This window comes from Miniopterus schreibersii (assembly GCF_964146895.1).
Source record: "Miniopterus schreibersii genome assembly, chromosome: 18".
Classification (NCBI taxonomy): Eukaryota; Metazoa; Chordata; class Mammalia; order Chiroptera; family Miniopteridae; genus Miniopterus; species Miniopterus schreibersii.
The window spans coordinates 25,546,233-25,568,744 of record NC_138121.1 but is presented as its reverse complement, the minus strand read 5'-3'; the positions used below and the strand labels follow the sequence as shown (position 1 = coordinate 25,568,744).

Sequence of the window (22,512 nt, the reverse complement as noted above, 5' to 3'; positions counted from 1 at the left end):
TTAAGTAAAGTTTTATTGAGACACAGCCAGGCCCATTCATTCAGATACTGTCTATGGAGCGTTTGGGCTATAACGGTAGGGTGAGTCACGCAATAGAGACACTGTTATGGCCTTCAAGCTGGAGCTGTTTACTCCTACACTTTGCAGAAGAAGTTTGCTGGCCCTGCCCTAAGAGCAATGGAGCTGCAAGATGGAAGCAGCTGTGTCCTGAACTTCTGCATGCTGATCACCTGCATCGATGGATTGTACAAGCAAGAGAAAGCCTTCTATGTAAGCCACTGAAACTGGGGGGTTGTGTGTCACGGCAGTTGGTCCACCCTTCTACCTGCACCCCACAGAGTTCCTGTAGAGGCTTCCAAAGGCGTCTTTGGGCCAGACATCCCCTGGCCGCCAGCCCTGGCGGGGTGAGGAGCCTGGCGTTCCAGCCGCCTCGGCTGGCTCTGGTGATCTGCCACTCTGGGAACAAGAATCTGCACCCAAAGCACAACAGCAAATCTCTACGGGGAAAACATGCACCCGAACCCATTACCACCTCACCCAGAGCAGGGCCAACGTCCACATGTGATGTCTCATCAGCAGACACCCGCTCTAGGCAATGAGATATTTCCTTTTCATGATGACCCAGAACTGCTTTTCAGTCCTATAAACGTGTCTGAAAGTCACCAGCCTCTGCCCCCAGCCCATTTCTACCTTCAGTGGCAGGGACTGGCACACAGTAGGTGGGCAGCAAGTGCAAGTGCCTCTCCCTCCCCAGGAAGGCTCCTTTCCTCTCATCTTACTTAGTGCCTCCTGTGTGCCAGTCACCATCTCAGACCCAGGGGCAAGGCGGAGAGCAGCCAGGCTGACAGTCTCGTCCACAAGGAAGTTGGCTGCCTCCCCATCAAACTTCTCAGATGCATGCACAAACGCTCACATTTACTTAATTCCTGTGTCTGAGCGAAAGACACTGGGATCTTTAGAAGATAAATTAACCAACTCCAGGCTCACCCTGGAGAGTGCTAGGATAAGCCAGCAAGATAAATCTAGGGAGTCAGAGGAGCAACCTGGGCATGGGTGAGGCTGTGGAAAGGGGATGGGGTGTCAAGGATGTGACCTACTGGGCTGCCAGGCCCCTGCAGTGACAGCAGGGCATGCTGATTTTTTTCCAAATTTATTCTTCATTCATCAACAAGTCTTTATCATGCGAAACACTGTTCCAGGCACTGGGGGTTCAGCAGAGAACAAAACAGACAAGGTATAAAGCAGGGGAGGGGTGGGATTGCCAGGGTGAGGGGTTGCAATTTTGTAAAGGGTGACCTTGGAGGCTATGGCATTTGAGTAAGTCCTGAAAGAGTGAAGGGAGTGAGGCATGGGGATCTCTGGAGGAAATGCTTTGGGAAAGAAGGAAACACAGGTGCAAAGGTCCTGAGGCAGGAATGGGCTTGGTCCTTCAAAGGATGGCATGGGGTACACCGCATCTTGAGTAGGGGAATTGATGGAGTGGTGAACGAGGTAAGGTCAGGGACAAACGGGACAGGGGGCAGGGCTCCCTAATGTGGTGCTGAACATGCAGCCTGTGTGGAGTCTGCTTGTGCTCCCCTCCTAGTTGTGTGATGCTCCCTGTAGTGCCTGGCCCTTCCTCAAGAGGCAGAGCCTATCGGTCCTTCCCAGCTCCACGTGGGAAAGACCACTGACCACTGCCAATACCATTCATGCCTACATCCTTTTAGTAATAGAACCCACCAAATTGTAGCTAGATACCCATTTCCCAGCCATTGGGTGCAGCTAGGTGTGGTGTAAAACTAAGTTTGGACTGATGGGCATGTGAGCAGAGAGATATGGGGAACCTCTGGGCCATGTCCTTCAAGAGGAGGCCACCTTCTCTTGAGGTGAGGATGGTAGACAGTCATCCAAGGGCTGATCACCTCTGAACTGTTGGGAAGAATAAATTCTAACGAAAGCCAAAGTATATGGCTTTGTCACAGCATCTTAGCACGTACCCAATGGTTTTTGTTTTTGTATTTTAGAAAGAGAGAGAGGGAGAGGAAGAAAGAGAGAGAGGGAGAGCGGGGGGGAGGGGGTGGAAGAGAGAATCAATTTGTAGTTCCACTTCTTTATGCATTCATTGGTTGGCTCTTATGTGTCCTGACTGGGGATTGAACCCGCAACCTTGGCGTATGGAGACAATGCTCTAACCAACTGAGCTATCTGGCCAGGGAGTACCCAGTGTTTTTTAAACTGTCATTTCACCACTGAACCATGCAGCAGAGTGACAATTTATCGAGCAGGCCCCCTTTCTCTAGACTCTAAGTTTTCTCTAGGTCTTACTGACTGCTTCTATAGGGCAGAGAAAAAAGGGCTGCAATAAAATGGAAAATTTCAAAATGTCTTCTAAAAACCGTAGTTTAGAAGAGAGTTACTATTTTCCCGCTTTAACCCCCTCCTGTAAGGAGGAGATCCTATAAATGATTACTTTTCCATTCAATGCTTGCCTGCTGGTTATCTTCCACGTGGGAGATCCCACAGGAGGGAATGAAGACAAACAAACAAGGGGTCTGCTTCTTGGAGCTGAGAGCAGACAGGACTGATGGCAGTCACTGACTGAGGACTGCCAAGGGCCAGGAACAGTGCTCGGCCCACCTACCAGCTCACCTGCCCATAATGCTGCGGGCTACACATTTGTGACCGACTCCCATTTGCTAGATGGGAAAACTGAGGCTTGGAAAAATGGAGTGTCCCCTGGGGCTCCTAGGTCCACAGTTCTGCTCAGTGGTGAGGACCACACAAAGCGGAAGGCCCACATGGTGCAGCAGGTGCCCAGGGTCCAGGAAAGATCCCCAGAGCTCAGAGCTGCAGGGAATGGAGCAGGGGAGTGATGGCAAAAGCTTCCTGGAGGAAGCAGAGTTTGAGTTGTGCCCGGTCAGATTACATCCCCTCCTGATTTAAATATGCCAGTGTTGGCGAAACTTCACCCAGAGGGGATTAGGCCAAGAAGACACTAACAGACTCTCCATTTCTAAAGCAGTGTTCATCATCTCTCCGCAGTAATAAATAAGCTGAGTCAAAGGAACTGAGCGAATATTGTGTAATGGGGACTGTCTTGGGAGGAGAGGATTGGATGGGCAGATTTATGCAATATGGGGACAAATATAACTTCCTTGGCAGAACACAGCAGAGTTTATGTCATTTTGAAAAACTTGTTTACCCACTGATTATGTGATTAATGAATATCAAAAGGTTCATTGCATAAAACTGCAGTTTGAATGGCTGTTATATTTCTAGATTTGGTTGTAGTCACCACTGCAGCCAAAAAGTAAATCAACTTAAATTATCTCCTGGGGAAAATAATGTGTAATAGGTGGGCTGATCAATAGTCTTGGGTGTTATAAAAGTCCTCTCCATCCCTGAAAAAAATAACCACAAGAAATCATCATTTCAAAGTTGGCCTTAGAAGTTGTTTAAAAAGAAACAACCTAACAGTAAATAATTAGCTATTTTCTTAAAAAAAAAAAATCAGTGCTTACCTGCGTTTTGAGACCCTTCCTCCTGGTTCAAACTTCCCTCCCTCTGACTCCCCTCCAGGCCTTTGCACATGCGCATTCCTGACCACCTGTCTTGCTCTGCCTGCCCGGACTCCCCTCCCCTGCCCTCCCTCCAGCCACTTTCTCACCCTCTGCATCTCCCACCTCTGGTGGCCCTTAGGAAAGAGCAGAGGTGAGAACGTCAAAGCCAGGAGGGAGCTTCAGGAATCACATCACCCAGCTTTCATTTTATAAGAGAGGTTGGGAGTTTTTCCCAAGGTCACAGAAGCAAATCCAGCAGCAGCAGAGGCAGGGACCGGGATGGAAGGACTGGGAAGCAGACGCCTGCACAGGAACTACAGCTCCACCTGACCCCATGTGCTCTCAGGGAGCTACCCAACTTCACCTGTGAGTTTCCTCACCTGCAAACGCAGCTATCGTGCAGAGTTGGCAGGAGGCTTCATTTCCCCGAGCTGCCATACAAGGTACCGCAAACTGGAGACCCTCACAGCCCTGGAGGCCAGAAGTCTGAAGTCAAGGTGCTGGCAGAGCTGGTTACTTCTGGCGACTAGGAAAAAACCATTCCACACCTCTGTCCCAGCTTATGCGTCTCCAGGCATTCCTTGGCTTTTGGCAGTATCACTTCCCTCTCTGCCTCCCTCTTCACATAGTCGTCGTGTGTCTGTGTGTCCCTTCCTCTAAGGGTCCGTCATTGGATTCAGGGCCCACCCTAATCCAGCATGACCTCGTCTTAACTAATTACATCTGCAAAAACCTTGTTTCTAAGTAAGGCTACTTTTACAGGATTCAAGGAAATGTGAATTGGGGGGGGACACTATTCACCCCAGTACACACACAGGGCTCCAGGCCTACCCACTTGCAGAAACCCAAAGGACCTAAGGGCAGGGACTGGGGCTGCGGTGTGCGCAGGGCCCCATCTCCCCTCCTGACTGGGGACTACAATGCCCACTCCATCCAGGCACCCTTCCACACGGGATGCTCACACCCACGGAGCATGCTCAACCGGAGGCAGGGGGACCCAAGAGTAGGCACCTCCCTTCTCTACCACTTGTCCCAGGCTGAGCCCTGGGAAGGGAAAGGAGTTTGGAGCCTCCATCACACCTGAAGAGGATATGTTCCCACACCTGCTGCCAACAGTATGGACCCAACATGACACAGCCTCAGCCTCCCCTGGAACACACAGCTGGAAGGCAGAGAGGAGCCAAGGCTGGTGCAGTAATCAAGTAGGTCTGTGAGGAGGGGATCCGGCTGAGATCCAGCCCTGGAGTGGGCTTCTCTCCTCACAAATAAAAGGGCTCCAGGCTACCCCTCTCCCCCAAAGAGCCAACGACGCATGGAAGGACCAGAAACAGCTTTTTTATTTGAGCTCAAATCTGTAGCAGCCCCCATGGCTCTGCCATGTCAGCAGGCCCTTCCCTCAAATCCCAACTTCACCCTATGTACCCACCATTCTCCCCCAACCATCCCTCCCCGCTCCCCAGAAACGGCACTCCTCCAGTGGGGTCCAGCTCAACTCAGAGACCTCAGCCCATGGAAGTCTGTTTCAGTTTCTGAATTTGCCCACCAATGGCTTCGAGGGCCAAGCCCCCAGGCCCTGCTGTTCCAGGAGGAGAGACAGCTGCTGGCGAGCTTCCTGGTAGGGCCCAGCCTAGGGTAGCAGATGAGAGGCAGTAAAGAAAGGGTGCTTGCTCAGGGCAAGAAAAAGGGCTGGGGGAAGGGAAGGAGCTGACCTTGGCCTCCTCATAGGTTTTTAAGGCCAGGAGTTGGGACTTCCCGAGAGCTTGGGCAACCTGGTGGAAGGCCCGGAGAAAGGCTGCCTTGCAGAGGCGGGAGGGAGGCCCACGGGCAGCACTGGAGATGGAGAAGACAGAGGAAGGAAAAGATGGACTGAATGAACAGGTCTGCACCACGCCCCTCATACCATCTCCTTTCACACTGTGACCATCTCAGGGGGTGTCATGGGGTGCCACTGGAGAAGTGACAGCATGGTCACATTGCTGTAAGAAGCTTGACTGGGATTAGAACCCAAGCTGGTGACTAGATGCATGCTCTTATCCCATGGGCAGGGAGATGGGGATCCCTCACCACCAGGCCCAATCAGCATTCCACCCATAGGCCCTTCTCACTCGGCTTTCACACGCCCGGTAGTCACATCCACAACCTCAACATCAGGATCTCCCAGGCTCCAGTTGAGGCTCAGGTCATGGCAGGTGTTGGAGGTGGGGTTCAAAGCAGCCACAGGGGGCCCCGAAAACAGGTGTAGTGTGGTACGGGTGTAGGGAGGTGGCAGGCATGACCCCGAGACCCTATCTAGGTTGGGCCGGGTGTGGATGGCACTGCTCAGAGTGGGGGGGTCGTGGCAGGGGTCGGCTGTGGAAGCAGAAGGCACATGACAAGGTCTGAGTCACCACCCTCTCCCACAGACCACCCAGAGCCCACCTTCCACCCTCATGCCCCTCGGGGTCCTCACCCAGGACAAGGCTGGTAGCATAGAGGGGAGGCAAGAAGTGGGCCAACAGGGCACCACCCAGCCCCAGCACAGTCCAGCGTGACAGCTTGTCACTGGCTGAGAGACAGCCCACGTGGGTGTCCCGGATGGTGGGGGACATGTAGCACACAGGCTTTAGCTCCCCTCGGATGTGGGCCTGCAGGCGGAAGGGGGCACTGTGCAGGAGACTGCTCTCGAAGGACCGTGGGAGCGGCGGTGGTGGGAGGCTGTAGAGGCAGGGGAGGAAACAGGACCTTGGACACCAGAGCCAGGACCACTCATCTGAACCCACCCAACACTGCCCTTCCCAATCCATCACACCAAGAGATGTCACAGGGCCTCCCCACATACTAGATGTCATGAGCAGCTCCCTTGGGGGTGTTGCTGATGTAAAAGTGTATGAAGATCCGGGGCTTGAGGGCAAAGGGGAACCCGGACCCAGGCTGTGGGGTCAGCACAGACTGCTCCCTGCCCTTGGGGCCGCCCTGGATTGCCAGCAAGAGCTGCCGGTACAAGAATCTGAGAGAGACAAGTAAAGGAGCAACTGGGAGATGCCATATCCTGGCCAGGGCCGCCACAGAGTGCCCACCCAGCCCACTCGTCACCTCAGAAGGGCCCGGCGGGCGATGACCAGACCATGGCAGTCATGGAGCTGCCGGCCTGAGAACTCCAGCCAGCCAGCACAGCTGCTGTTGCCAGTGCCCAGTGCCACCAGCTCATAGATCTCCTTGGTATGGCTCCTGGCTCCTGGGACCTCTGCAAGGGAAGAAAGCAGAGACAGCCTAGCGTAAGTAAGGCCAGGGACCCATGGGGGCGTTCTGAGGTGGGGCGGTGGCAGGGCAACCCCTACCTTTCTCCAGGATGACGGCAGCCACAGTCCCCTTACAGGCCCAGTACGGCGAGGTGTCATTCACCAGGCGGTCAAAGGCAGCGCTGACCACAGCTGCGCAGCGCTGCTCATGGGTCAGGATGTTCTCTGCACATGGGGGAGAGGGCAGAGGTGGGAGCACCACAGGCCATGCCCCTCCCCTCACCACAGGGGTCGGGTCAACAGGGGCACACCTACCTACACTCAGGTCGCTGGGTGGTGGAGGCCTGCTGGGGGTCTTTGTGCACTCTGGAAGAGAGACAAGGGGATGGGTCTCAATGGGTGCTATGGTGTGCCCTCCTGTCCTTTGTCCTTCAGGAAGCCAAGAGGTCCCACTGTTGGGTGGAATCATCTTCCAGAAGCTAGTTCCTGCTGCCCCTCTAGCAGTCCCTACCCCTGGGATGGGCAGGCTTCAAAGGACAGTAGGGCAAGGATCAGTTCACATTCCCCTCCCCAGTTCCCTACAGGCCTGGTCCTAATGCCCAGATGGTCTTGGCAGCAACTCACCCTACCCACACACATGAGCATGAGCACAGGGTTTCAGCCCCCCCCCCCCCCCCAGCTGGGGCTCCACCACCTGGGTTACCTGCCCCCTTACCTGGGTTCTCCAGCTGACTCTGGATGTAGTTGAGGGCAGAGAGAGCCGCCTGCTGTTTGGCCTCCTTCTTGCTGCTGGCAATGCCCACAGGGCAGGCCACCCCATCCAGTTCCACGCACACAGAGAAGGGGAAGCAGGGGTCTAGGGAAGGAGGAGGCTGTGAAGTGATGCCCTGCATTTCATGTCCATCATGGGCCCTTTCTAGGAGGGTCCCGACATTTGCCCCACCTGAGCAGCAGCTCTCAGCTGTGCTTCCTCCTGACATTGGACACCTGGGAGAGCCAGAAGGATAAGGAGACAGACTGCCGACTCCTGCACCACCAGGCACAGCGTATGCCTTTGTGTGCTGGGCCATCATTACTCAGAGAATCCTCACAAGCCTCTCTGTAGGACCCCGTTTTACGTAGGGACACACCAAGGGCAGGCAGTGTGCCAGGTAAAGCCAGGACCCAAATCCAGGGCCGAGCTGTTCTCAGGATGGTGGCCCTGAGTACATAGCACCCATTGCTTTTCCAGAGTCACAGGGCTCTAGCTGTCTTCTATGTTTTAAAGTTTCAACTACCAAACACTATCATTTCAGGTGTTACTTAGGACACAAAAGTGACATGAAAATCCTACAACTGGGATCACTTGGTCAAAGGGCATAAACTTATTTCAGTTCATAGTAGTTGCTGGTACTTGCTAAATTGTTCCCACAAGGGCTGCTGTTTTAGAAGACAGCTCCCATCTCAGCACTGCTCACTACCACTCGGATTCACCTACTTTAAAAGCGCATCAAGAATGCAACTGGTGGCTACAGAAGGAAGGCTGGCATCAGAAAACCAATATGCAGCAGCCAGCACAGTAGTAACCAAATCTGGCAACAATCATTAAAAATAAGTGACTATATTATAGGGAACAAGATATTCACACTATTACCAGATGCTACCCCCTCTTTCCCCGCCATGACTGATTAAGCACAAAGGGGAAAGTGAAGATACCTGTTGGACACTACCCTAGTCAGGCCCTCCCAGCTAACACTGCCAGCGGTAGGACAAACAAATCACAGGCCTCAGTGGGATGTAGGGCCCACGTGCATCTGCCAACAATGCATAGCTTGAACCCAAGCCTGAGAAAACGGACAAACCCCAGTACAAGGACGTTCTGCAAAACTGGCCCTGACTCCTCAAAAACATCAATGTCTTCAGGACCTCACACCCCAACCATCGAACTCTCACTCAAGCCAGTATTCCTCATACTCTAAGTCACCCCAGGGCCAGATACCAGACAACTAGGGACCACCCCTAGAGCCCCTAAACTTAAAGTCTTGCCTCCTTACTCAATCCTAAGCTTACCTAGTATACCTACATTGCCTCGACCATTCCTTCCAGAGAAAACTCCAATAAAGGCTCTGGGCCTTGCCCTTCCCCTCCCTCTTCTGCCTCCTGACCCATCCTGATCCCTTCCCACGTAACCCTGTGTAGTGAGCTGTGCCTCACATTTCTAGGGATCTGTATTTACTTCTTTCATGACAATCATTTCCTTGCCTGCTGTCCTACCATACCTGATCAAAACAAATCCCAGATACACTTTTAATACATTTTCTCTTTCTGAGCTATTCATTCGGGGGTTCTCTTAGTTTTACAAAAGGTCCCAATAATCTGAGGAATGATTCTTTTGCTATCTCCTTAGAAACTAAGGATGCACTGGCTTAAGCTTGGGAACCTGAACTTGGGACCTGGTGTATTGTTCTGTGTGTCTGTTTGATTCAGGAGTAGGCCGATGCACTGAGGAACAGAAAATGACAGTAATGATTATATTTCTATACAGTGTTCCCCTTATTTAAATCGGGGCTGGCCCTAACTTGGCTATCTCCAAATGCAGGAATGGCGACTGTAACTGCATGTAATTGGCCTTCAAAAAAAATCGTGCTTTAAAGATTAGGTAGCTTGAGGCATATTCTTTAAGCTCCACAAGCTTCAGATGGAAATAATGTTCACCCTGCCTGGACCTGCCAGTTATATATTCAATATAGCTGATAGTCCTAGCACCATGCTGCTCACAGCGGGTGTGGGGTGGTGGGGGTTGGGGGGGTCTCCCTCAGGTCCCCCCTGCTTCATCTGGAGTTAGCCTGGGTCACGCTGCCCTCCCAGGCCGGGCCTCACCTGCTGTCTGGTCCTCTCGGAAGATCAGGGAGACTCCCAGATTGGCCGCGTACTGAGTGAGCAAGGCCACGGCCTGGCCAGGCGGCAGATCTTTCAGCTGCAGGCCCAGCTGTCTGGCCGCCTTCCTTAAGTCCCCAGCGGGGCCTGCAGATGGGACAGAGACCCTCGGGGAACTTCCCATCTGTCCCCCCAAGTCTTCCCGTGTCTGAGCTGTCCCCAGTACTCCAACTCCGGCCCCCACCAAGGGCCCACCGTCCCCCGCAGCCGAGGCCAGGGCCAGGGCCTGCCCACCCCCCTCATTGTCCTCCATGCTGGGGCCAGGCGGAGGCTCCCAGAGGTCTTGCCCCCGGCTGGCAGAAGGACGCCTGGGGCTCATCTGCAATGAAGCTGCCAGGCGGAGCTTCCTGCGGCCACTGTCGTCTGCGCCTGGTGCCGTGCCGGCCGGGGAAGCCATGACTGCCGAAGAGAGTACACGGGGCCGGTTTTGCCGCTCGCGTGCCCTTTTATACCAGCCAGCCAGCTCCCACGTGGGGAGCACGTGGTACGGCTAGGGCGTGCTCGAGGCCAGTCCCGCCCCCCCGCAGGCTGCTGGCCAATGAGAGTCCGCAGGGCTGGGGCAGACAGTGCTCCCAACCAACGGGAAGGCCAGTCTCCTGGACATGCGCAGCCTGGATGTGCGCAGAGTGATCACCTGGCCAATATTCCGTTTCCGGCAGGGCATCTCCGGGAGGGTGGGGGTACGCTCCGCCCTGGGGTGGTCCTGGGGCAGTGAAGACTGGGGAAGGGTCTGCAGAACATGAATCCAGCGTCCCGCCTGGCTCCTGTGCAAGAATGCCCCGCAACCAAGGCCACCGCAGCCGCCCGCCCCGAGCCACTGAGCTGAGCCTGGAGGACCTCATCAGATCAATGAAGGCATTCTCAATGGAGGCAGCCCCACAGCCTCTTTAGCACCTACATTTGCAAACCGTAAACTGTACACCTTCCTGAAGCCAACCGGAAGTGCTCTCTAGCCCAAATTAAACATTTGGTACCCTGCCCTTTTCTCTTTCAAAAGGGGGTGTTGAGTTGGCTCATAAAAATGCCACGGACAATACTCCTTGAAGATGAGGGACTAGGGATGAAGGAGAAATAAGAAAAATCAGGTGAAATTGGAGATGAAGACAATTTATATATGGCCTGCTATGATGCAACACATAATTGCTTGAAGGAGGCCGAAAATTTAGCTGAGTCTTATAGGAGCCAGTGAACGGGAAAACAGGACCAGTAACTCAGTTCATAGTCTGTAAGAGTTGTCGCATTGTCGCCGCTGCAGATTGTCAGCCTTTGGGTCTGACAGTGCTAACCAGGGTGTGTGGGTGCTGAGAAAATGAGAGACAATTGGTGGAACCAGGAATGTATGACTTGGGGAGAGCAGAGGTGGGGGGGACAGAGTAGATTCAACCTCCAAACAGTTCAGGGATTGGCACCAGGAAGAACAATTCTGTTTTTGGGGTGTAGTTCAGAGAGCAGAATTAGGCCTAGGAGATAGAACACCAGCACCACAGGTGTTCAGAAATGGAATTGATGGCTGCCCAAAGAGATTTGAATAGTTTCCAAACCCAGAAACATCACCAACAGGAAATTGTATGAACAAATGGCAATATATTAATACAATGGCAGTAATTAAAAAAAGAAACTACCATTATATGCACAACCTGGGTACATCTCATAGGAATGTTGAATGAAAAAAAGCCAGACTAAAAGGAGTAATTTCTGCATGGTTGTATTTATATTAAGTTCTTGAACTGGCAAAATTAATCTATGGTGATAAAAGAAGTTACTTCTTGAAGGGGTTATTGACTGGGAAGTGGCCCCTGGGAATTTTCTGTGGTAATGGAAATGCTCTCTGTCTTGAGCTGGGTAGTGGTTATGTGGGTTTATAATGTATGTAAACTCAATGAGCTGTACACTTAAGACTTGTGGACTTTACTGCATGTTAAGTATATGTAAGTAACAAAAGGAAACATAACAGCTTGTTTAGAGAAAGGAAAGAAGGAAGAAAGGAAGAAATGGACTTGGCTTCCCAGTGCAGAAGTTGGATGGGTGTCTCTTAAGAATGGTAAGTGAAATAATGGTCCCTCAAAGATGTCCAAGATCTGATCCCCACAGCCTATAAATATATTATGTCATATGGCAAGGGGGAATTAAGGTTACAGATGGAATTAAGGTTTTTAATCAGCTAAATTTAAGATAAGGAAATTATCCTAGATTATCTGGGTAGGGTCAATGTAATCACCAGGGTCCTTAAATGGGGGAGAGGAAGACAGATGAGTCAGAATCAAATATGGGATCATGAGAAAGCCTCAACTGGCCATTGCTGACTTTGAAGATAGATGGGAGCCATGAACCAAGGAATGCAGACAGCTTGCAGAAGCTGGAAAAGAAAAGGCAAAAAAACTGATTCTACCCTGGAGCCTCCAGCAAGGAACACAGTCCTGCTGACACCATAAATTTAGCCCAATGAGACCCATTTCAGGCTTCTGACCTGAAACGGTACAATATTGTACTGGTTTAAGCCACTAAATTTGTGGTAATTTGTTACAGCAGCAAAAGGAAACTAATAAAAATCGTCCTCAATTTTTTTCCCCTACATACCTGTAAAATTTTGAAAAACTATGTATCCCCATTTTTTTTAGTCACAAGTTTAAATATCCTTCCAATACATTTTCACCACAACCATGGAGATGCAGACCGAGATTATCTGATTTATGAAAAACGCTCTCCAAATGACTCCCAGGGCTACCTGTACCCCTACTTGCAAAGCCTGCTTCACAGACTATAAAGACAACCATTAAGATTCCTACAGTGGCCGGCTCATAGTAGGTGCTCAGTAAGTGTTTTTTGAATGAATTCATTTAATACTCACAAGAAACCTGCGAAATCGGAAGTTAGTTAAGCAGAGATGGAATTAGAACTGCCCTCAACGTGGCTTTCCCTACTGGGATTTAATTCCCTGTTTCTACTACCCAGGGCACCGCCTGCACGCCCATTCCCCCTCCGCCCGGGAGGTGGCGCTCTAGGGCGCCCGTGAGGCCCGGCGGGGAGGCGGGACTTCTGGCCTCGAAGGGAGCTCTTCCGTCCCGGCCCGGAAGACCGTTAGTTGCTGCTGCGGGTCGGATCCTGCGAGGGTCGCCGGAGCTAGGGTGCTGCTTTCGGGCTCCTTCGTGTCACGAGGCTCGGGCGAGCGCCACGGGGAAGCCCATTTCCCAGACGAGCAGGGCGAGGTCTGGACCACGTGAGTGCAGTCGCCATCCGGAGCCGAGAGAGGTGGGATCCGCCCTCCGCGCGGTTCCACCAGCCCTGAGCTGTGTGGCTTTGGGACAAGTTACCCATCTTTAAAGTGGGTTATTAGCCTCTAGCCGGTGGAGTGGGGAAGACCCTGCAAGTGTAAAGCGTGGCAGCAGCCGTCTGGCAGACAGCGCTTGTTGAGAGTTCCCTGCTGTTGAAATTCTGCGGCCAGGAGGAGGGGGAGGACGGGGCCGAGCAGGTGTATGAGGGGAGGGCCCGTCCGGGTCCCCTCACCCATCCCCTGGGACAGGCTCACATTTTGCCGGGCCCCGCGCGGCGGCAATGCTGCCTTGGAGGTTTGAAGGGACCTGGAGAGCCACTGGTGAGGTGGGAGGTTGAGGCTGCCTCGTCTAGGGGCTTTCCTGAGGTCGTAGGCTCCGCCCGCGCTCTCAGACTGCCTCCTTGGGTTCGTTTGAGGCTGTCAGGTTCCTTTCCCTGCCCGTTCTTTTACTCCTGGATTTGTGCCTTCAGTTTACTGGTACTGATTGTTACCATGTAGCAAATACCAAGGCACTGGGGATAAATAAAGTCTCTTTCCCATGGGGGACTATGAGAGCAGCCTTTAGCCAAACAGCTTCATCTTTAGATATGTAGTTACACGCAGCCCGCGCGTGCTGGAGGAAGCAGGCAGGGTGCTGTGGGAGGATAGGGTTGGGGGAGCTGGGAGAGACTTCCTGACTTGAAATTTGAAGAATGAGTAGGATTTTTGTAGGTGGGTAGGAAGGGCACTGGCACTAATTTTAAGCAGAGAGAGAGTGTGCAGAGGCCCCATGGTGAAAAGAAACATACTAGGGAAGAACCTAGAGGAGGTTAGTGATTGGAGCCCAGGAACAAGAGATGAGCTAGAGACTGTGTGTGTGCTGGTTTATCAGGGATGCAGCCACCTCTGGGAGGCTTGGTTGCTCCTTAACTTGCAGTCGGTACAGCCAGTCCTATGGAAGCCAGCGTTTTTTCTGTAAGGGCTCTCACTGAGCATCTCTCTGATTCCTGCCACTGCGCTCTCTGGTTATGGAAAAGAGAGTGACAGCAACAGCCAGACACCAGTAGCTCAGCAATGAATCAGATACAGTCCTGGCCCTCAGGGAGCTTGCAGCCTAGCAGACGAGATTAGACTAACATATAAGCCCCAATTAGAATGAGGCTGACGTGCCGGAGAAACGTATTCATTCAACGCGTATTTACTGGCATTTACTGTGTGACGGGTATTTTGCATCGTCATGAGGGTACATGGATGCATGGAGCTTACAGAATAAACTGAAAAAATGCAGTGGCAGTTCCAAGGGAAAAGATCTGTGCTTACGAAGACCCTAATGCTAGTGTTTGATTTTGGATGCACAGGAGAGTAGTGGTGCAGAACTTGGACTTTGAATTGGATGGGGGATCAAACTGTTGGCCTGGGGCAAGTGGCTCTTTCCTGAGCCTCGGTTTCCTGAACTCCAAAATAGAGAAAAATAGAAGAATAAAACATGTAGTACCATGTCTGGCAGATGTTTGCCCTAAGGTAGCACTGCTATTATTTTTGATGTTAATAAAGAAGAGTGATGCCGCTACTTCTAGAGCACTTTGTATTTAACAAAGCCCTTTCACTAAATTTATTTTTATTCAACACACAGAGTATTTTCTGGAAGGTACTGTTCTTGACAGACAAATAAGACTCAGTCTCTGCCTTTGGTGAACTTGAGTTAATATTGAGAGTGTAACCTGGAGTATAGGGTGTGTGTAGTCTTCAAATATGTTATTATAATACCTAAGAGCGATGATAGAAGCTGACGCCTTGCCACCTGTCTGACTTTATCCCCTATCACTCTTCTCCTTGTTCATTCTATGGCCTCTTAATTGTTTCTCAAACACTTCCTGCCCCAGGACTTTTGTACTTGCTATTTATTCTGCCAGGAACTCTCTTCCTATTTGAGGTTCTCTCCCTCATTAGGTTCAGGCTGTGCCAAATGCCACCTTCTCAACGAAGCTTTCCCTAGCTACTGTCACTAAAACCACACCCTTGTTCCATCGCCATCCCCTCCCTCATGGTTGGTTAGTGGGTTTTATTTTTTTAATAGTTTATTGATTTTTGGAGAGAGGAAGGGAGAGTGAGAGAGTGAGAGAAACATCGATGATGTGAGAGTGTAACATCTATCGATCGGCTGCCTCCTGCCTGCATAACACCTACTGGGGATCAAGCCCACAACCCAGGCATGTGCCCTTGACCAGGAATCAAACCAGCAACCTTTAGGTTGACAGGATGATGCCCAACCAACTGAGCCACACCAAGGTGGTTAGTTGGTTTTAATGTAGCACTTATCTGACAGTAGGCTACATACTCATTTGCTATTTATTAACTGCTTCGCTAAAGAAAGTATACTCCTCTGAGGGCACTTTTCACTCACCAGGAACCCTGGAGGCTATTGGTCAGATTCAGACTTCTGAGGCCAGTGTGACGTTTCGTTCTTGTCTTCCAGGATGGACTTCCCCAGCTCCCTCCGCCCCACGTTGTTTATGACCGGCCCCCTTGGTCTGAGCGATGTCCCTGACATGTCCTTCATGTGCAGCTGGAGAGATGCACTGACCCTGCCAGAGTCCCTGGCCCAGAACTCCAAGGTGAGGATGGTTGGAGAGCCCTGGCGCCTCCTGGGTGGGTACCTTCACTTGGCCCTTGCTTCTAGCATTTACACCAGTTGGCAGGAGTGCAGAGTGGTGTGTCTGCTAAGACACAGGCTGAGTCAGAATCTCCTCCTTTGGGGTCCATAGGACGACCTACCATCCATAGAGGGTTTACTGAGTGAGAACTGTTGGTTCTCTCTTTCCTACCTCTCTCCCCCAGACTTTCCTTTCTCTATTTGTTCAACAAATACTCATTGAATAGCCCCTACAATGTACCAGAGACCTCATTAGGCCCTGGGAATCCAACATGAATAAGTAGGATACTATCCCTGCCCCTGTGGAACTTAGAATTACATTGAGAATAGACAAATGAACAGTCCAAAGGACAAAATTATTGCAAAGTGTAATAATAGCTTTGAGCAAAACCAAAAGTATGCTGAACAGCACAGAGGGAATGAGGCAGGGAGGGGAGGGGAGACCTTCTGGGACAGGAAGAACATGGACTCTTTCCCTGGACGCCTAAGCCATCTGGCTGCTACTTGGAGGTAGGGTGGCTAAGGCTTACTCCAGGCAGAGACAAGTGGGTGAGAAAATTAAGAGATGGTGGGGGCTTGGGGAGGGAAACAGTGAGGCTTCCTTGACAAGGAAGGGCTTAAGTCAGATTGAGCCCCTCAGGGAGCCTGGCTTTCCAACTCTCCCATGCCCTGTGCGCTTGAGCTGAGCCATTCCCAGCGCTACAGTGGGGAGTGGAGTGGCCTGTGGGTGCCCCAGGTGAGTTACCATGAGATGTCCTGAGTGGAGTGAGAATCAAGTAGGATTCAGGTCAGCCAGTAATAGTGCTGGGGACTCCTTTGAGAGCCAGTGCAGCCTGGAGGTCAAAGGCACAGACTGGAGTCAGGCTCTTTGGGTTCAAACCCAGCCCTTCCCTTTACTGGCTGTCACCTGGGACAAGTGACAGCCTCCCTGTGCCTGCATTTCTTCATCAGTAAAGTGATGATGATCATCATACCAACAGGCTCCTTGTGAGGACTGAATGAGTTAATAGCCTCTCCCGGGAGTGCGCTCACTGTTATATCATCATCATGGTTGTGTTTCCACAGAGTGGGGCGCCACACTTGGCCAAGAGCCTGCTCTGGGAGCCGGACACCCCTGGGCCCCTTCCCTTGCTGCCTCCTGGTCCTGGTAAGGGTTTTGGTCCTCCGGGGCCACCTCCCTAGCAGCTCCCCTGTCACTTCTGTCCTCCACCCCTCCCTTCTTCCTGAGGCTTTCCCTCTCCCTGCTAATGCCCTCCACCCCCAAGGTCCTTGGGTACTTCCAGTCACCTGGGACACGTGGCCCCACTTCTGGGCCCTTCCTAGTCCACGGGACAGACCCCTTCCCCAACCTCACTTTTCTCTCAGATCCCTGGGACCCCGGCCTGACTGCACAGGACCTGCTTTTCCGGGGAGGTCCTAAGTTCCGGAGACAGCCCCAAGCTGTGCTGGATGTTACTGAACAGGTGAGTGGCCCCACAATGGACAGTGCTGTGTGGCTGGGGCTGTGCTTAGTGACCTGGTGTCCTCTCCCCCCATAGTTCAGCCGGTTCCTGTGGGACCATGGGGACATAGCCTTTGCATCCCTGGGGAAACTGATGCTGGAGAATTTCAAACTGGAGGGAACACGGGTAAGTTACCCTGGTCAGCCAGGAGAGGGGCTCCCATTTCACGTCTCACATTAGGGTGAGTGAGCCCTAGAGTGTGCAAGCTTGACAAGGCCTTTCCATGCAGAGTTACTCTAAGAAGAAGACAGTGGTCAGTGTGAAGAGGATACTCCAGGACCTCGGTGGACACCAGCCCTGGGGGCAAGTGGCTAGTGAGAAAGGATGGGCGGGGCTAGACCTAGCTGATGGTGGGGATATAGAAAGAACCACACATGAATGGACCCAGGTTTCAATCACAATTGCTCCACACCCCGTGCAGTCATGAGTCATGTTACTCATATAAAACTCCCAGCTCCACTAGCCTAAGGGGATAGGGGAATTTAAACCCACGGGCTACAGGCATGGCTGCATCCAAGTTTTTAAATAATGTTTAGAATAGAGCTCTGTCTTTTTATCGCCTCATCCACTTGCCTCTGCCTGGCTTAATTCCTAGGCAGTTTCCAACTGCAGCAAGATGGCTCGTGATTCCAAGGAAAGAGCCAGTGACTTTTCCTGAGGCATTATCAGAAGTCCCAGGGAGGGTGTAGCTGGTTGGCTTGGATGTCATGCCCATCTGTGAACCAATCACTGTGGCCAGGGTAATGGAGTACTCGAGTGTCCTGGTCTGGGCTATGTGACTGTCCCTGGACATGGGAATAGGGTGGGATGGTTCCTACAGGAAGAAATTCTAGGTAAATTAAAAATGTGTCTACTGCACCTGGCCTCTCTGGGGATGGTACCCAGTCCTTCTCCTCATCACTGCTACAGCCTGATCCTTCTGCCATCCTCTTGTCCCCAGGTGTCCCTGGGCTTACTTCAGCCACCGACAGCGCCGGTTCTCCATCCTTGGGGACCCAATCCTGGGCAAATCAGTGTCAAACCTCCTGGGAGAGCTGTTACATGAGGAGCTGGCAATGCGATGGGAGCAGCTGCTCCTAGATGATGCTTTCACCGGAGGCGCATTGGCCTGGCTGCCTGGAAGGACGCCCCGGGTCAGACAGCTGGTGTACCCTGCAGGAGGTGCATTGGACAGGCTGTGTATCCTTTCTCGCTGGGCAGGATCCCAGCCAGCTCCCTCTGTTGGAGGAGGTGCTCTTGGCATGGTCCAGGGGAAGGGCAGGAAGTTGGGGGGCCTTGCAGTGACCAGAGCTAATGCACTAATCCTTAGCAAGAGGCCCAGATTTCCAAGAGGTCCGTCTGACCCCAGGTGGTAACCCTCGGATCCTTGGGAACCCTGGCCACATCCAGCTCCGAGGACCTGTCCGGCAGGTGGTGACTTGCACCGTGCAGGGAGAATGTAAGACCCTTTAGGTGCTTCCCTCCCTTGCTCACTGACTTGCTGCCTAACCCTGACCCTGGCACTTTCCATCCCTTCCTCAGCCCTGCTGGCTGTCCGCTCTGACTACCACTGTGCCCTATGGAAGGTCAGTAAGCAGGGGCAGCCAGCCCCTCTCCAGGTGCTGCAGGTCAAGAAGGGAGCCACAGGGATCAACCTCAGGTAAGGGGGCTGAATCAGGCTGGGTGGCAAGGAGGCATGGGAGAAGGGAGTGGCTCAGCATTAATCACACTTGTGCCCTGTAGCCCTCACCTGCCTGGGGAACTGGTTGTCTGCAGCCGTTCAGGAGCCGTCTGTCTGTGGACACCCCAGGACGGGTAATGGCCCTTTCCTGAAAACCTTCCACCCCACAAGTGGCTCCCCCTGAATTGCAGTCCATACTTTGCACATATGTCCTGGACCCAGGGCCAGGTTATCCTGCATTCCCCACCCCCCCCCACCCCAGCCCATCACCCATCCACCCATGACTTCCCTGTCTCCCTAAGGCTTCGGCAAATATACAAAGATGCTGAGACCCTTGTGTTTCGGGACCCCTCTCCTTGGCGTTGGGCCGACTTTACTGCCCACCCTCGGGTTCTGACTGTGGGTGATCGCACTGGAGTGAAAATTATCGACACTCAGGTGAGGGATAGGGATTGTCACAGGCTCAGCAGTGGGGCAACAGATACACGGGGTGGGGGCTGGCATGGGAGACCTCCCCAGGGAATCCAACAGATTGGTGATGTCCCAAACCTCAGACCATGGGAGGGCTGACCTGGCTTTCTCCCCCAGGGCCCACCAGGCTGTGGTTTGCTGCTTTTCCGTGGGGGTGCAGAAGCATCGTGCCAGAAAGGAGAACGTATCCTGCTAACCCAGTACCTGGGGGAGTGCGGCCCTGATTCTCTGCAGCCCACACTCCATCTAATCTGTACCCAGGTAGGGACACCTTCCCCCTCCTATCCCTTGTGCACTGTCTCAGCCAGTTACTAGAGAGGGTCCTGGGACAACTAACTGCAGGTGAGATAAGAATCACAACACCCTGAAGAGTCTGTGGCCGAAACATGCTAACTGGTGGGTGGGTAGGGCCTCACAGGGTTGACATCTGAGCGGGGCTTTAAGGTGCCAATGGAGAAGAACCAGGTGAGGAGGAAAGGCATGGAGTAGGGGAGCAGTCTGCAAAGCCAGACAATCCCCGTGTGCTCAGGAAAACGGAAGAGGTCTGAGAGTTCCTGAGGGCCTGCCCCCACACCATGCCACCTCCCCCCTCCCAGGGTATTAGTAGGTGTGTCTCAAGCATAAATTCCAAGGTCTGGAGAGTCAAGAGAAGGCTGGGTGAAAGCCAGGGGGCTTTCTATGTGGCAAAACTCCTCCACACCTCTCCTGAGATCCCTTCTCCCAGTTGTGGCCATCAGGATGAAAGATGGTGCTGCCCACTTGGGAAGCGCCTCCTGTGTGGGGCTGGGCACATGAAGGTGGAGAAGTGGTCAGGGCCAGTCACTGTGCGTGACCACTCGGATTTCCAGTCATCCTGAGAGCCAAATGGGCCCACTCAGAGAAACATACCTCATCCGACCCTTCTCCCCATCTCAGTCACATCCCTTCTGTCTGGTTTCTACTTGTGCCCCCAGTTCTCACTCTACCTGGTGGATGAACGCCTCCCCTTGGTGCCCATGCTGAAATGGGACCACAGCCTCCCCTCTGCTCCCCTGCTGGCCCAGCTGCTGCCTCCACCCCACCCCGGCTGCCCAAGGCCGCTGCTCCTCGGAGGCCAGGGCGGGCAGCTGCAGCTGCTGCACATCACAGGTGAGGGTGCGGGTGAGGGCAGGAAGCGTGCGGAAGATGGGCAGGGCTGGAGCCCAGACAGGACCTCAGCCGTCTGTCCTCCTTCCAGGGGAGGGGGTCTCCGCGCCCCGGCTGGCAGGGCCCCCCCAGTCTCTCCCTTCCAGGAGCGACTCCCTCTCCGCATTCCCTCTGCTGGAGCCCAAGAGTCAGTGGCAGCTGCAGGAACGTCTACAAGCACCAACAATAGGTTTGTTGGGGTGAGGAAGGGAGTTTTGGAGCTGCACCTCTGCCAGGCCTTGGAGTCACTGTCATTCTTGTCTCTAGGTCTGGCTGCCACCATCCTACCCTCTTCCTCCCCACCAGTCCTGTCGCTCTTCCAACTCTCGGCAGCTGGAGATGTCTTCCACCAGCACTTCCACCTCCAGAAAGACCCCAGGCCCCCAGGTGACCCTGAGCCTAACTTCCATGCCACGACGGCTTCCTGGAGCCCCCAGGCCACTGCTTGCTGCCGCAGGTGGCTGAAGGCCCTGCTGAAGATGCCACTGGCTCCCCCTGTGTGGGCCGCACCCACCTTTTCCCATCGCCGTCTGCTGGACTTCAAGGAGCAGCAGAAAGTTGAGGGGAAAGTGTCAGAGGGTCTCCGGGCAGCCATGGCCAAAGGGCGGCTACTGCAGCAGAGGGACCTGGGCTCGCTCCTCACGGCAGAGCCACCCCCAGGCCCGGAGCCGGGCCCCAAGGATGAGCTCAGTAAGCGCTTGGAGGCAGCCTGGGAAGACCCAGCGGCTGCCTGGTGGGAGCGGCAGCAGGGCAGGACCTCAGGGCCTGGGAAGCAGCCCAAGCGGCACAAGCGTCGGATGCAGCTGTCCAGTACCTTCTCCTCCCTCAGCAGCCGCCTGGACCTCTCAGGTGCCACCAGCCCCCCTCAAAGCCCAGACCGGATATCCCCTGTGTCCAGGCCTCAGCCCCCAGTGACCTTGCCCTCCCAGGAGTTAACCCAGGGTCTGTGGGCCCAGGGCATCCCCTCAGAGCGGCAGCAGACCCTCCGGGACTATATGGCTAAGCTACCCCTTGAAGGGAACACTCCAGAAGGTGCCTCTGTGCCTCCCTCTCAGACCTCCAGCATCCGGGCCACCCCTTCCAGGCAGCGGACCCTCCGGAACTGCACAGCTGAGCTGCCACCCCATGAGGACACCCCAGGAGGTGCCTTCACACCACCCTCCCAGACCTCCAATATCCAGGCCACCCCCTCCAGGCAGCAGACCTTCCAGGACTGCACAACTGAGCTGCCACCCCACAGGGACACCCCAGGAGGTGCCACTGTGCCCTCTTCCCAGACCTCCAGCATCCAGGCCACCCCCTCCAGGCAGCAGGCAACTGTCCTCTCTGGCTCTCAGCCATACCGGAAAAAGCCCCGCATGGGCTTCTGAGGGCCCAGGGAAGCTGCTCCCCACCTCTGGGAAGCCCTTAGTCCTGGACCAGGTATGCCTTTTGTGACTGAAACTTAGGGAATGAAGAGGAACAGTCTCAGGGCTCAGACTTCCTGCTTCCTGAGGGCCACTGTGACTGGGAGACATTCAAAAGTGATTTGGAGCCAAGTCAGACAAATAGGAACAACAAAATAGCAGTTTCTCCTGTAGTTTGTTCTTTTGCCTGAAGGTATTTCAGAGGCAGGTTGACAAGGCCCCTGTCCTGAAGGTGTGTTGTCAAGACGCCCTCCAGGAGGCAGTGCTGTGCTTGAAGCAGGGGCTCCATTAAGGCCATGGGCTCCACCTCATGCAAGCTGTGTCCTGTCTGTGTCCCCCAGTCACAGGGCAACAGTGCCAGCTCCTCACCATGATTGGTGACAGTGAAACGAGACACTGAGGGGCTGCTTGTGGGTGTCAGCAGCTGTTGTGGGCTAGTGTGTGTGTGTTAAGCAATTTCTGCCATGAGCTGATGTTTTGTAGAGGGAGATGCTTTGGACTCACCTTTAGGGATTGAATAAACTTGTCACTTGAGCATGGTTTTGAATGGTGAAGTTTCTAGGACTGGGAGGTGCTCACTTATGTTGCTTTTGATATCTAATACATAAAGTTCACTTCCTCTAAGTTCTGTAGCTGGTGGAAGATTCTGCTCCCTGTGGAAAACACCTACCTGAAATGTCACAGGACACTGATCTGGTCTAGATTTCTGATTCCACATGGAGAGAGGAAT

The 22,512-nt window shown here is 53.3% G+C and overlaps 2 protein-coding genes across 3 annotated transcripts; one reads left to right on the top strand and one right to left on the bottom strand.

Moving 5' to 3' along the window:
* Positions 1 to 5,064: 5,064 nt before the first annotated feature.
* Positions 5,065 to 10,073, bottom strand: ADAD2 (adenosine deaminase domain containing 2; the record flags this gene model as incomplete). Its single annotated transcript, XM_081118831.1, has 10 exons — positions 5,065 to 5,169; positions 5,252 to 5,372; positions 5,648 to 5,891; positions 5,992 to 6,236; positions 6,361 to 6,528; positions 6,615 to 6,765; positions 6,860 to 6,985; positions 7,076 to 7,126; positions 7,476 to 7,616; positions 9,620 to 10,073. The coding sequence occupies 10 exons, from the start codon at positions 10,071 to 10,073 to the stop codon at positions 5,065 to 5,067; spliced, it is 1,806 nt and encodes a 601-aa protein (XP_080974957.1).
* Positions 10,074 to 12,741: 2,668 nt separating this feature from the next.
* Positions 12,742 to 22,317, top strand: TAF1C (TATA-box binding protein associated factor, RNA polymerase I subunit C). Of its 2 annotated transcripts, none has more exons than XM_081119975.1 (15): positions 12,742 to 12,893; positions 15,403 to 15,541; positions 16,645 to 16,726; positions 16,945 to 17,042; positions 17,118 to 17,207; positions 17,311 to 17,384; positions 18,022 to 18,260; positions 18,403 to 18,519; positions 18,603 to 18,720; positions 18,804 to 18,875; positions 19,044 to 19,179; positions 19,330 to 19,473; positions 20,166 to 20,340; positions 20,429 to 20,566; positions 20,644 to 22,317. In XM_081119975.1, exons 2-15 carry the CDS (start codon positions 15,404 to 15,406, stop codon positions 21,744 to 21,746), a joined length of 2,724 nt encoding a protein of 907 aa, XP_080976101.1. In that variant the 5' UTR covers positions 12,742 to 12,893; position 15,403; the 3' UTR covers positions 21,747 to 22,317. The 2 variants fall into 2 exon arrangements, with proteins under 2 accessions (XP_080976101.1, XP_080976100.1); XM_081119974.1 differs by having other exon boundaries at positions 12,742 to 12,925.
* Positions 22,318 to 22,512: the final 195 nt, after the last annotated feature.